We start from the raw sequence: 13,692 nt of genomic DNA, 5'->3' as shown, positions 1-13,692 counted from the left end.
TATACAACATTAAGCATTAATATTTATTTACAAACCGTGAGTTCTGAAAGTATGTTTGGATGATTAGAAACTGATTTTGCTAGTATTGCCAATGCTGAAGAAGTGGCTTCGTGGAAAGCATAAAGGAGTGTCTGGACCATGTCTCTACAACACATGCTTCATCCAGAATTGGTTTTCCTTTCTCCATTTCCTCAAGCAAATGACTCAACAAGTTGCAGATCGTAATTTGCAAATATTATAGAGGATGAGGCATTTTTGTCTTCTCACGCTCTGTTCTATGTGGGGAAAAAAAGCGAAAGAAAAAATACCAAAAAATTTAAGAAAACAGGCATATCATTAAATTGTTTTCTATTACAATTAAATTTGGATCTTTATGTTTACAGGAGGAGGAGGAAGGGGGATAACAAGCACGAGGCCAAACAAGCTTAGCAAGAATGTATATCTAATCGTACCTCTCCATATTTCTCACAAACCATAGAGTTAAAAGTTTAAACTTTTTTGAAAACCCAAAGTACAGCTGAATCTTAATCTTACCTTTTTATATGGGTCCAAAGCCACATTTGCCAAGCTTGTGAGTCGGGTGAAAATATTTGGTGGTTGAAGAAGGGAAGCGTAGGAGAAACCAAGAGAGAGCTGCTGCTGCTTGAAGGAGGGCTGCTGTTTGGCACGCTCTGCGGCTACCAAAATCCTAGGCGAAGACTCCATCGGTAAAAATTCCGAAACCTTCGAGTAGAGTTTGCATCGAGCTACCCGTTGTCGACCATGGAGAGGTGGTTTTCGTCGAACCCAAGGAATACATTCGGAAGCCTCTCATTCTCTCTCTCTATGGGCTTTAGTTTTTGTTGGAGAAATGAGTGTTGAGTTGTAGCAGCTCCAAATCCATAGCATCTAAGGGGTGATGGAGGATATTGGAAGACGAAGACAAAGAGAAGAGATTAGAAGAATTAAAGAAGAGAAGCCGAAGAGACAGAATGAAATAAATGCAGTTTTTAATGAAGTTTAATTCAAATATGGTTGATTCATTACATTCACAATAAACAACACAAATGACTAGAAACGGTAACTTATTCTTAATGAAAATAATAAAACTAACTGTAAAACAAGATTTTTTGATATAATAACAAAATTTTATTTGATAGCCACTTAATATATAAATATAAAGATAAAAAAATAAAAATGATAAATCGGCATTATATTTCTCTATTGTCAAAAGACACCGTGCCTCTTGCCTGTCGAAGATACTAAAAAACACATCGGTATTTACACAAGCAGACCTACTCCCTCTCCCTTCTTTCAGTTTCCTTGAAACTCGAAGATCTACTCCGCTTCTCTTCTTACAACTACGATGCGGAGCCTAATTTCAAGAGCTAGACTCCTCGCCGCCACCTTATCGGCCGGGGGATCAGCATCGACGTGGTTTCACCAGCCGGTGCGCAGGTACAGCCTCATCCCCATGGTGATAGAGCACTCGTCGCGAGGCGAGCGCGCCTACGATATCTTCTCCCGCCTCCTCAAGGAGCGAATCGTGTGCATCAATGGCCCCATCTCCGACGACACCTCCCACGTCGTCGTTGCCCAGCTCCTCTTCCTCGAGTCCGAGAACCCCTCCAAACCTATCCACATGTACCTCAACTCCCCCGGCGGCGCCGTCACCGCAGGTCACTCGTTTCTCTATTTCCAGTCTCTTCTATTTCGTACTTGATGAAAAATCCCACTCTATTATTTAACTGAGTAGCCTTGTTCAAGAGATTAAATTCGCAGACGTCCAACAATGTGAGTTGTTTCACTGGGTCGCTTGTTGTTTTCGGAGCTAAAGGCATCTCCTTCTGATGAACAAGTGGTCGTAGAGAGTGAAGTGTTTGAGTTGTATAGTTATTTTTTTGGTTTAGTAGATCCTAATGAACGGGATTAAAGAGATCTAAGCTAAGTTTTCTAGGTCTCATTATTTTTCTTCGATTGAATCATACAGGTCTTGCCATTTATGATACCATGCAGTACATCCGGTCTCCAATCAATACAATTTGTTTGGGCCAAGCTGCCTCGATGGCATCTCTTCTTTTATCAGCAGGGACCAAGGGGGAAAGACGATCTCTCCCGAATGCAACAGTTATGATTCATCAGCCTTCGGGAGGATACAGTGGGCAGGCGAAGGATATGACAATTCACACAAAGCAGATTGTTCGGGTTTGGGATTCGCTAAATGCCCTGTATTCAAAGCACACGGGGCAGTCGATAGAGATAATTCAGAAGAATATGGATAGAGATTACTTTATGACACCAGATGAGGCCAAGGAGTTTGGGATTATTGATGAGGTTATTGATGAAAGACCAATGGCTTTGGTGACAGATGCTGTTGGAAATGAAGGAAAGGACAAAGGTTCAAGTAAGGATTAGAGAGTAAGAACTTGACAAGAAATATGTTGTTTTGAGATTTCTTGTTAACCTTCATTATAATAATGTGGTAGTTCTCGACTTGATTTTTTTTCTTGTTTATGAAGATTGTTAGGTTTGACAGTGCAAAGTATGACTGCTATTTACTTGGCTTCAGTTTAAAGAAATAGTGCCTTTTTTTCTTATACTTACTCACGATCCTTAGAGTTGTTGTGGTGGAGTTTGCTCTTTTTATTAAAAAAAAAAAAAAAAAAAAAAAAAAAAAAAAAAACCCTGACGTACATATCAAAACTGTTATGACTTGTGAAATAATATGTGTGTACCAATTGAAAGTTTAAAAAGAAACATTAATCTGGACTAGATAGCGTCTGCACTTTTTTTGACACAATTGGTTTCCTTAGAAATTTCTAGTTTCTGAGCCTAAAGGGTGAGTTTTTGTTAAATGGTTTTGCAATGAAAATAGCGGCAGCTTCTTCAATTTAGTTTTTAGTTAATTTTTGTAATGTTATCGGGATTCCCACAATGTGGTTAATGTTCTTTTCCTGCTTGAGTATGTTTGATCATGACCACAGGGCACATAATGCCTTCTGATTTCCTCTTCCCCTCTCTCTCTCCCCCCACTCATTTTCTACTTTTCTGTAACTTTCATTTGAGATTTTTGGCTGTGTTTTCCTTATTAAGATGAAAGCTCATCCCCCCAGCCGCAGAGACTGTATCGAGCAAATGGATTACCGAAGATAATTTGGTTAGGCAAGGATCCTTGAGCTTGTATATTGGCCTCGATGCACCCTTATCTCAGGGATTTGATGTGTGCTACCGTTGCAAGGACAAAGCTGGGAAAAGGAAGGAGGAGGAGGAGGAGGAGGAGGAGGGAGGGGGGGGGGGGGGGGGGGATTTTTCTTTTGAGTGGAAGGGATTCTTCATTCTGTCTTTTGATGTCCACTACTGCAAGCTGGCACTTGCTGCCCATCATTTCGTGTTCACACATAATGGGTATATGTGATTAGTTTCACAACCATATGGACTGATTTGTTTCAACTTGTGAATATTCAATAACCTTTGATTTTCATAAGCGTTACTTTAATAGAAATGAAACCATGAACCAGTTTCTGTCTTGGTATTTTAGGTTTGGGAACTTGTAGATAAGTTGTTGGAAATGTTTCATGATCCTAGGGCAAAAGTGTTGGCTGATTGAGTCAACTTGTTGGTGCTTATTTTTGAGGTTTTACAATCCACCATAATTATCAAGTGCATTACAGAAGCTCTCATTGCATGGAGAAATGTTGAAGGAAAGTAACGTATCTAACCTCTCCCACAATCCCATTTAGATGGAACCATTACTGGGTAAAGGACCTTTTATTTTGAGATGGCCGATACTTCATGTTGATATTGGATTGGTGTTTGGTTTGGAGTTCTAGTTAACAAATTGAGTAGCAGAGAAAAGGGAGATTTAGGATACACGATTCTCCACAAATTTCTCCCTGATCTTTTTTTTTTTCTCTATTCAAAAAGAAGGTACATGTTGTGAATGGATTGATTGTGGTGCTAAAACATCCATCTAGGGATCATTAAGGCTGTCATTACGGAATACTTATTGTTTGTCTCTTTTTTCTTTGGAGTGAGTGGGGGTGGGTTTTTAGAGAGAGAAAGAGATTGGAGAATTCTTTTAGTTGGCATGTTTAGCTTTTTTATTCACCAATCAAAAGTATCCTGTTACATATTCTTCTTTATGTTTCATTGCGGTAATTGTTGCTTGCCTTTTGGAGAAATTTTAACCACATTAGAGAATAACATTGGAGGAATTGTTTTTGACTGCTTTGATTAGTTATCAATATTAGAGTTGTATTTCTTCTAGTCCTGAGTTTCTGTTGCAATAATTAGAGCCTACTGAGAAATTGTTGCTTTAAAGACAGTTATATAGAAATCATGTTGCTAATGAGTTTCACTGTTGTTTTCAGTTTTATATTTCTCATAGAGAAACTTGCCGTTTTATAAGGTTTTGTTTAAATTCTTGTACTCCCTTTACCTTGTAAGTTAAGTCATTCTAAACACATGGTTTAATGGTTAATACACTACTCTCACTGCTTTAGATTTACTTGTCTCAGAATTATAAGTAAACTGGAGATCGGAAAGCACCTAGTTTAATGTTCAACACAACATAGTTTCCACATTTTTCAAAACTTTCCAAAGCAAAAAAAAAAAAAAATAATAATAATAATAATAATAATAAATAAATAAATAAAATATAAAAAATCGAAACATCTTTTGAATACCTGAAGGGTTTTCTTTTTATTTTTTTATTTTTAAAAAAACTTTTCTTCTGGTCATTTGTCTATGCTTTCATGGGGAAAAAAAAAAAAAAAAAAAAAAAACCTCATAATAGATGTTTTTCTGTTAACATTTTAAAATGAATGAAACCCCTAGAGACTGGCTCAAGTGGTAAAGGCTTTGGGCTTTGGGTATACTCCCCCAAGTCTAAGGTTCAAATTCCTTTGGGTACAAACAATCTTTGGGCTATCAGACTGGAGGATTTTTCCTTGAATTATTTGTGGTATATTTTTTTAAACTTCTTGTCGATGGCCTCTGCACCCCTGTGATTATTAATCAGGATGTTGTTCCTAGATACCCAGTGCCAATAAAAAAAAATAGTTAAGAAATGCGAAGGGGTAATGCCATCTGAAGAAAAAAAAATAATTATATGGAACATCACTCCCTGAAGAAGGTGGAGATTTTGGGTAAGGGTGTAAAAAAAATTGAAAACCACTTGAATTGATTGAATTGAACAATTGAACCGTTTGAATTAAATAGGTATATAATGATACATTTGTAATTAGTGTGATAAACCGGTATCATTATACACCAGTCTCACAAAGGGCCATGGAGATTTCGGGTAAGGGTGTAAAAAAAATTGAAAACCACTTGAATTGACTGAATTGAACAATTGAACCGTTTGAATTTAACAAGTATATAATGATACATTTGTAATTAGTGTAATAGACCGGTATCATTATATATTGGTCTCACAAAGGGTCAAATGGCCAAATCATAGTGATGGAAATTTAAGACGAGCCATTCGTAATGTCATTAGAAGGGCTAGGCGTGTCGAAGATAAGAGGGTTGCATTGGGTAGCATGCTATGTTCGGGTGGTGAGGCGTTGGGAGTCTAAGGCAAGTGCAACTAGAAGAGTTTCATGTTAATGATCAATTCCTTGATTTTAGGTGTTGGATGACAAGAGGACAAGAAGGTTGCATGAGAAGATGATAAGATCCTAAAAATAGGGGTGGAAGCACAAATCATGATTCTTATATTTAGGGATTTATTTAATATGTTTTGTTATTTTCTATTTTAATTCCTAGTTTATTTTCTATTAATTGTTTTTTTTTTTTTAGTTATTTGATGTTGTTTCTTTAAAGATAAGATTCCTAGAACTAAGAAGTGGATCAAGAGTGAGATCTAGATCTAAGTTAAGGGAATAGAGGGGAAGGCAAGGTGGTGCCAACCCTAGGGGGATCCTCTATTTATATGTTGCTTTACATTGTCATTTCATCAATTATGTTATGTTATTCAATGAATGAAAATTTTCTTTTCAATTATTTTGAGAGTTAAGTGTTAGTCCGAGTTAGTCTTAATTTTCACCAACAAACTACTTGAATCTTTGTGTTGCCTTGAGGTAACCCTAGATTTAATCACCCAACACGCTAAACACAAGTAAGTGAGAGTGAGGCTTCCATCACATAGTCGTGGGCCTCTATGGTCATGGGTTTTGCTAGGTAGTAGGCACAGTCATGACTTCAAAGAGTGAAGATCCTTAACGCCATCCACGACCAAGCTGTGGCTAAGAGTTATTATAATCTGTAAGGACCAATGCTCACAACCATGGATTTCTCGACCACAACTAATTTGATTTACCTTTGACCATGTAAAAAAGAGAAGAAAATTGGAAGAATGTGGGAAGAAAGAAGAAGAGGAGGAGGAGAGCGAGAGAATGAGATGAAGAAGACAAAAAGATGAAGAGAATGATAGGAGGTAACTAGCAGCTGGTGGAGGAGATGAAAGAAAAATATGAATTGATCATTGTTTCGCTATGTATCCCAATTCCCTTGAAAGAAAATTAATGTACCTAATAATGAACATATCACTTAAAAAATTATAAAATAAAAAATAAATAGACTATAACATATAAGTGTATTAACGTACAAACAATTAGGTTATTACTAGATAAATTATTTGTGTAAAGCAAATAGTGGAATCAGATGCTCCGTGATATTGTGGGCAATTATAAGCAACAAGATTATGCTTTTAAACATTATAGCTATTGGATTAGCGTCTTTAAATTCTAAGATCTAAAAGAAAAAAAGACAAATGTATGGAGTGAGTTTATTATTTATTTATGTCGGATAGATAATTTTTTGACATCATTAAATAGGACAAACTCACAACCACTTAAACATAATTGTCTTGCCTCAGGATGATATTGATATGAACCCTCGGGAATGGAACTCCTTGAACCCACAATCAATTTGAAAATTATGTCAAGAAAGCCAATATCAAGTCAATGGAAAAACTTTGACCTGTTGAAAAACTTGTTTCAAGAACCTAGATTATATGAAAATTTAAGTCCATTGAAAAACTTATCTCAAGAAACTAAATTATAAGGAGGAACATTACAAAGATTGTGATTTGCTTTTGATAAGTTCAAAAGTTTATTCAAGAGTAAAAGGAGATAAAATCAACTCATAATAAATAAAATTTATCAAATTTTATAAACTTTCATAAACTTGTTTAAAATGAGGCTACAAAAAGTATTTAAACCAAAACATAATTAAAATCTTAACCAAAATAAATCATCATCTTTAAAAAATACCCCTCATTGAATAGTGCGTGGCTACAGTATTGCTACAGTACCTTAGCCTTTTGAAACTCTAGTTCAACAAAATAAAACATACGTGAGTCAAGCATCCTCAAGCTTAATTATTCTAGACTAATTTTTATAATTAATAAAAAAAAAAATTTAATGAGTTAAATAAGTTCAAAGCATCAATCACATGAATTTAATAATAAGCCCAAATAATAAATCTTTAAATCCTAAGTCATGTTATTCATAACTCGTATCACGTGGATCAAAACTGGATCTCATTCTCTCAAACTCATCTTGAATGTTGATCTCTTGCTAGCTTCATTCCAAGTGGCTTGAACCCATCCTTGCACAGCTTCCTTGATCTTCCTAGTTCTTGACCTTGTAATTAACTTATTTGAAACTTACAAAAGATCTTTAAAACTTGGTCCATCTTGGTGCCCATCATTCCCCATCCACTCAAAATTATTCGATCTCGAATTTTCACTTGTATCAAAAGGAAAAAAGTCAATAACATTGAAAATAGCATACACATAATACTTACCTAGAAGATTCACTTAATATGAAGTATCATTAATTTTCTCAAGAATTTGAAAAGGTCTATCAAAGTTATTCTTGTCATCAACAAGCAAAAAATCAAAGCTAAATGAGTAAGTGGATTAAACCCATAAATAATTTCAAAAGGAGAATAAGAAATAGTAGTATGCATAGCCCTCTTATATGCAAATTCTAATAATGGCAAATGATACTCTCGTAAATGTCTATTCAACAAGTTAATGAATAACAAATGATGCTCCTATAAACGTTCATGAAATACATCTAAAATTTTCCTTATACCAAAATAACCACTCAATTATATGCAAATTTAATGAATGACAAGCAATACTCCCACCAACAGTCGTTCAATACGTTTAAAATCCTTTTTTATACCAAAATGTTCCAACAAATCACATTCATGCACAAGCAACTCACACTAAGACTAGTAGGCTTACAAAGTCTATTTTCTCTAAACAAATACTATAGTCTATAGCACTTAAGAATTAATGTTTTCTCACATACTTCATACACACTAGCAAAGTCATCATTATTAGCATGCAATTTCAATAACTTTGCATCTAGAATAAAGACAAGGATATACCTTCTTGCTAAAGTATCAACCACAAAATTTCCCTTATGTGCATTTGCTTACATGAGAAAATGTTTCAATAAATTCCACCTACATGGTATACATTCTATTCAACTTACCTTGTCTCTTTAAGTGTTTCAATATCTCATGTTTGGTATGTAAAACAACTAAAGGTATTGTTGTCAATCCTCCAATGCTGTCACAAAATTAATTTAATATTTTATTCTTCTACTAAGTGACAATCCACTAAACACATCGCTAGACAATACGACCTCATATCTCTACAACAAAGAGATAACAACTATGGACAAAAATTCATTAGTATTAAAATTTGTCTTAATATAAAAATTAAATTCTCTCTTTATTTTTCTCACTTTCTTCACTTTCACTTTTCTTTTTATTTTCATTTTCCTTCTCACTCTCTTTGTTTCTTGAAGTTTTAGCCTCACACTCATTTCTTTTCTATCTCATCTCTCTCTCTCTCTCTCTCTCTCTCTCTCTCACACACACATTTTCGGGCTCATTATTTCTTTTTTCCTCATTCTCACTCTCACTCTTTCTTTTTCATTCAACCTCATTTTTACTCTCTCTTTTTTTATCAATCTCACTTTGTCTCTTTCTTTTTTGATTAACTCACTTTCACTCTTTTTTTTTATCAATCTCACATTCTCTCTTTTTTTTTTGATCAATCTCACTTTTCAGTTTCAATTGATCCTCATAGACTTGTTTTGTAGTTAAATGAGCAAACTTGATTTTTTTGCCATCCTATATAAAACTGTATATGTTTTTTATCCCATCATAGATCACCCTCCTATCATACTGTCACGGTCTCCCTAACAAAATATGGTCAACATATATAGGCACTACATCACAAAGTACATCATTATTGTATTTTTCAATTGAAAAAGAAACTAGTACTTGCATATTTATCCTAATATCCTCATAATCACCCAACCATTGCAACTTGTATGGTCTAGGGTGTTTTAAGGTAGGTAAATTTAATTTTTCAACTAAAGTTGTACTAGCCACATTAGTATAACTCACACATCAATGATCGTACTACATACTTTATTATTGATATGTCATCTAGTGTGAAAAATGTTATCTCTTCGCTACTATTTATCATCCATCCTAATTTATGTATTGAGAGCATGCCTGACAATAAAAGATTCACTATACTCTTTATTCTTATACTCATATTCAATACTAGGCTCATGGCTCCTCTTACTTCTCACACCTTGTAAATTTTTATTTACTGCATCTTGATGATCTATCTTATTCCTCACTTCCCCAACACCAAATTGAACATTTTCAAACCGTTGTTGTATGGCCTGCAATAAAAAGAATAAGTTATTGGCTATCCCCTTCGAGGATGAATTACTTTTATGAGACATCGTATGCGCTGCACAAAAATAATGTTAGTGGTAAAAAACCTCACACTCTCTTATGTGTTTACACTTAAAAAATAGCACTCCACTCGTGTTTCACTTTTAATTGACTTTTTTCCAATAATGATCTCACACTCTCTTACTTTTTACCTCAATAGTTTTCTAGTTCAAGTTCTTTAAAAATTAATTGAACTCAATGAAGACAATACAATCTTGTATTATTCCAACAAGTAATTAGGTCTAAGAAACAAGAACAATATACAAGAAAAGAATAAAATGACATGAGACTCAAGGAATTTGAAAGAGGGAAAGGGTAATGACAAAACAAGATACCAACTAGAATAATATATTCAATCCCTTTGAAGATAAGACTCAAGCAACAAATTTCTTTCTTTCTTTTTGTTGTAACTATGTAGCAAACTTTAAGTATAATAAACTTTTCTTTTAATTTCCTTTTTTTTTTCTTTTCCTTTCTTTTTTTTTTCTTTTTTTTTTCCCACTAATTCAATCACAAACAACAATATTTAATTGTGAAAATCAAACAATTGAATTCAAATACACAAAAATTGATAATGAAGTAGAAGAAAATCAATGAAACGATACTCTAAGCAATTGATAATTCAAAGGCGCCAGAAGCCCTAGAATTTAGAAACCTTAATGATGCAAATTTCGGTAGCCTAAGAACAAGAGACACAAAACCCTAAGACAAAGGATATTTTGGCAGCCCACAAAAATCACAAAGAATTTTGAAAGTCCTCTAATTTTTTTTTTTGCAACCTTAGAACAATGAAATCCTAAAATTAAAGATGCAATAATTAAAAGATAAAATCAGACCTGATTGGAAACCTTGTTCTGAATACCAAATGATATGAACCCGCAAGAATGGAATCCCTTGAACTCACAATCGATTTGAAAATTATCCTAAGAAAGCCAATATCAAGTCAATGGAAAAACATTGACTCGTTAAGAAACTCGTTTCAAGAATCTAGAGTATATGAAAATATAGACTCGTTAAAAAACCTGTTTCAAGAACCTAAATTATAAGGAGGAAAGTCACAACAATTGTGATTTACTTTTGATAAGTTTAAAATTTCATTTAAGAACAACAATAGATAAACTCAACTCAGAATGAATAAAATTTATCAAATTTTATAAATTTTCATAAACTTGTTAAAATGAAACTACAAAAAATATTTAAAGCAAAATCTAATTAAAACCCTAACCAAAATAAATTTTTATCTTCCAAAAATACCCTTGAGTGAATAATGTGCGGCTATAGTACCGCTACAGTAACTTAGCCTTTTGAAACCCTAGTTCAACAAAATAAAATATATGTGGACTAGGTATCCTCAAATCCAATTATTCTAAACTAATTCCTATAATTAATAAATAAACAATTTTAGTGAGTTAAACAAATTTAAAGCCTCAATCACATAAATTTAATAATAAGCACAAATAATAAATCCTTGAATCCTAAGTCATGTTGTTCATAGCTCGTATCACGTGAATCAAAACTGTATTTCATTCTCTCAAATCCATCATGAATGTTGAGCTCTTACTAGTTTTATTTCAAGTGGCTTGAACACATCTTTGCATAACTTCATTGATCTTCCTAACTCTTTACCTTATAATTGGCTTATCTGGAACTTACAAATGATTTTTAAGTCTTGGTCCACCTTAGTATCCATTAGGCCTGTGCAAAAGGCCTGATGGGCCGATCAACCCATGCAACCCGTGGAGATCGAATCCAAAAAAGTTGGTTTACATTAAAAGTCAGTTTTGAACCAATCGGACTCGATGAACGTCGGGCCATCACCTAGAACCCGCAATTTTTCTTCATTTTCCCTTCAACGTCGAACCCTAGCCCCTGCCCCTATTTGCATATTTTTTCACTTCTCTTTTCGTCGAAATCTAAGGCGGTAAACAAGACGACGTTGGTTATTCCATTGGACGCAATCGCCGGGGATCTGAAGAAGACTGCTAGGGGGCTACATAAGAAACTGTTCGGGAATGAGAATGGGAGTGGGAAGGGAGTGACATCATTTGAGAAAAAGAATGAGGTGAAGGCGTTGACGAAGGTAAAGGAAACATGAGGACTTTGGCGATGGTGCTAAGGAGCGAGAGAGAGCTTCTATGTTTGAACAAGGAGCAGGAGATCGAGATCGCTGAGTTCAAACTCATGCTTCAGAACAAGAACAACGAGTTCAATGGGTCTTTTCCCTTTTTCCACTTTAATGGTGACTTTACTTTTGAAATTTGTCTGATTGTGATTTTGAACATTGATATTTTGTAGAATTCATTTTTATTACTCGTCTAATAGGAAAATGAAAGCTAAAGTTTGCGTTTTTGCCAACTAAATTTATGGTAGTTATCAGTCTGAGAGAGATAGAGAGAGATAAGAGTGAGAGAAAAAAGCAATTTTTTATTTTTTATTTTTCTTCTTCTTCTTGGGCTGTACGGGTTGAGATTGAAGATGAGATTCAATCGCATAAAGCAGTTTTTTTTTGCTTCTTTTTCTTCTTCTTGGGTTGTACGGGTTGAGATTGAAGATGAGATTCAATCGCATAAACCAGTTTTTTTTTTCTTCTATTTCTTCTTATTCTTCTTGGGCTGTACGGGTTGAGATTGAAGATGATGGTAGATGAGATTCAGATCGCAGAAAGCAGTTTTTTTTTTTTTTTTTTTCTCTTCTTCTTCTTGGGCTGTACGGTTTGAGATTGAAGATGATGATAGATGAGATTCAGATTGCAGAAAGCAGTTTTTTTTTTTTCTTCTTTTTCTTCTTCTTCTTCTTGGGTTGTACGGGTTGAGATTGAAGATGATGATGGTAGATGAGATTCAGATCGCAGAAAGCAATTTTTTTTTTCCCTTCTTCTTCTTCTTCTTCTTCTCGGGTTGTGCGGGTTTGACCCGGTTTCGTTTTGTTTGGGTCGGATCGGATTGGTTTAGCCCCTTGAATGCATGGTTTCGGGTCGAGTCGGGCGCGAACCCGCCTAGACCAGATCGGGTTGCAGGCCTAGTATCCATCATAGATAGTCTAAACCTATTTATGTAGGATATTAAATATTTTGTCAAATTACTTCAATTAAATATATTGTCTTGCCTTCTAGACGAGTACCATGGAAAGCAAAACTGCTCCCCACCTAGGTGAGCATTGCGGAAACTAAAGTACTCACCATCTTGTTGAGCATCAGGGGAAGCAAAGTGCTCGCAACCTAGCATAGCATCCTGAATGAGCATGAAACTTGCCACTTCGGCAAGTATGGTGGAAAGGGAAAGTGCTCGCCCATGGGGGAACAAAAGTGTTCACCACCCAGGCGAGTACCAAGAGAGACAGTGTTCACACTCTATGCTCACACCATATGAATAAAAGTACTTGTTACCTAGGTGAAAACCGTGATAGAGCATGAAGCTTGCAACCTTGGCGAGTATCATGAAAATGGAAAGTGCTTGCTTGAGGAGTAAAAGTGGTTGCTGCCCAAGTGAGCACCATGATAGGTAAAATGCAAGCAAAGAGCTCACACCCATGGTGAGCACCGTGAAGGAGCATGAAACACACTACCTCGACTAGTATCATAGAAAGAGAAAGTGCTCACCACACAAACAAGCACCACAAGGAGTAAAATGCTAACATCCTAGGCTCGCACTGTGAGAACAAAAGTGTTTGCAACCTCGACAAGCACAATGAGAGACAAAGTGCTTGCACCTCAGGTGAATCGTGATGGAGCATGTAGTTGGCCACCTCAGTGAGCATCATAAGGGAAAGTACTCACTTGGGGAGCAAAAGTGCTTGCCATCCAGGTGAAGCATCATGGAGAGTAAATTTGCTTGCCACCCAGACCAGTATTAGGAAAGCAAAAGTGCTAGAATTAGAAGAGCATTGCGGCAACAAAAGTGCTTGCCACCTTTGCGAGCATCATGGGAGGTAAAG

At 35.3% G+C, this 13,692-nt stretch overlaps 1 protein-coding gene across 1 annotated transcript; it reads left to right on the top strand.

Moving 5' to 3' along the window:
* The first annotated feature begins 1,218 nt into the window (after positions 1–1,218).
* On the top strand, positions 1,219–13,226 carry LOC122310237 (ATP-dependent Clp protease proteolytic subunit 2, mitochondrial). The gene is made up of 5 exons (XM_043124119.1): positions 1,219–1,658; positions 1,970–2,383; positions 3,093–3,256; positions 11,678–11,839; positions 13,149–13,226. Exons 1-5 carry the CDS (start codon positions 1,346–1,348, stop codon positions 13,224–13,226), a joined length of 1,131 nt encoding a protein of 376 aa, XP_042980053.1. The 5' UTR covers positions 1,219–1,345.
* Positions 13,227–13,692: the final 466 nt, after the last annotated feature.

This window comes from Carya illinoinensis, chromosome 5 (genome assembly GCF_018687715.1).
Source record: "Carya illinoinensis cultivar Pawnee chromosome 5, C.illinoinensisPawnee_v1, whole genome shotgun sequence".
NCBI lineage: Eukaryota > Viridiplantae > Streptophyta > Magnoliopsida > Fagales > Juglandaceae > Carya > Carya illinoinensis.
Note: the sequence above shows the minus strand (reverse complement) of the source record. Positions and strands in the feature narration are given on the sequence as shown.

What these genes read in the sequence shown, in the direction of transcription:
- LOC122310237 (XM_043124119.1), top strand. Translation starts at nt 1,346, where the DNA reads ATGCGGAGCCTAATTTCAAGAGCTAGACTCCTCGCCGCCACCTTATCG. An exon ending in CGGCGGCGCCGTCACCGCAG is followed by an intron (nt 1,659 to 1,969) that starts GTCACTCGTTTC and finishes TGAATCATACAG; the next exon opens with GTCTTGCCATTTATGATACC. An exon ending in AGGAAAGGACAAAGGTTCAA is followed by an intron (nt 2,384 to 3,092) that starts GTAAGGATTAGA and finishes TCATCCCCCCAG; the next exon opens with CCGCAGAGACTGTATCGAGC.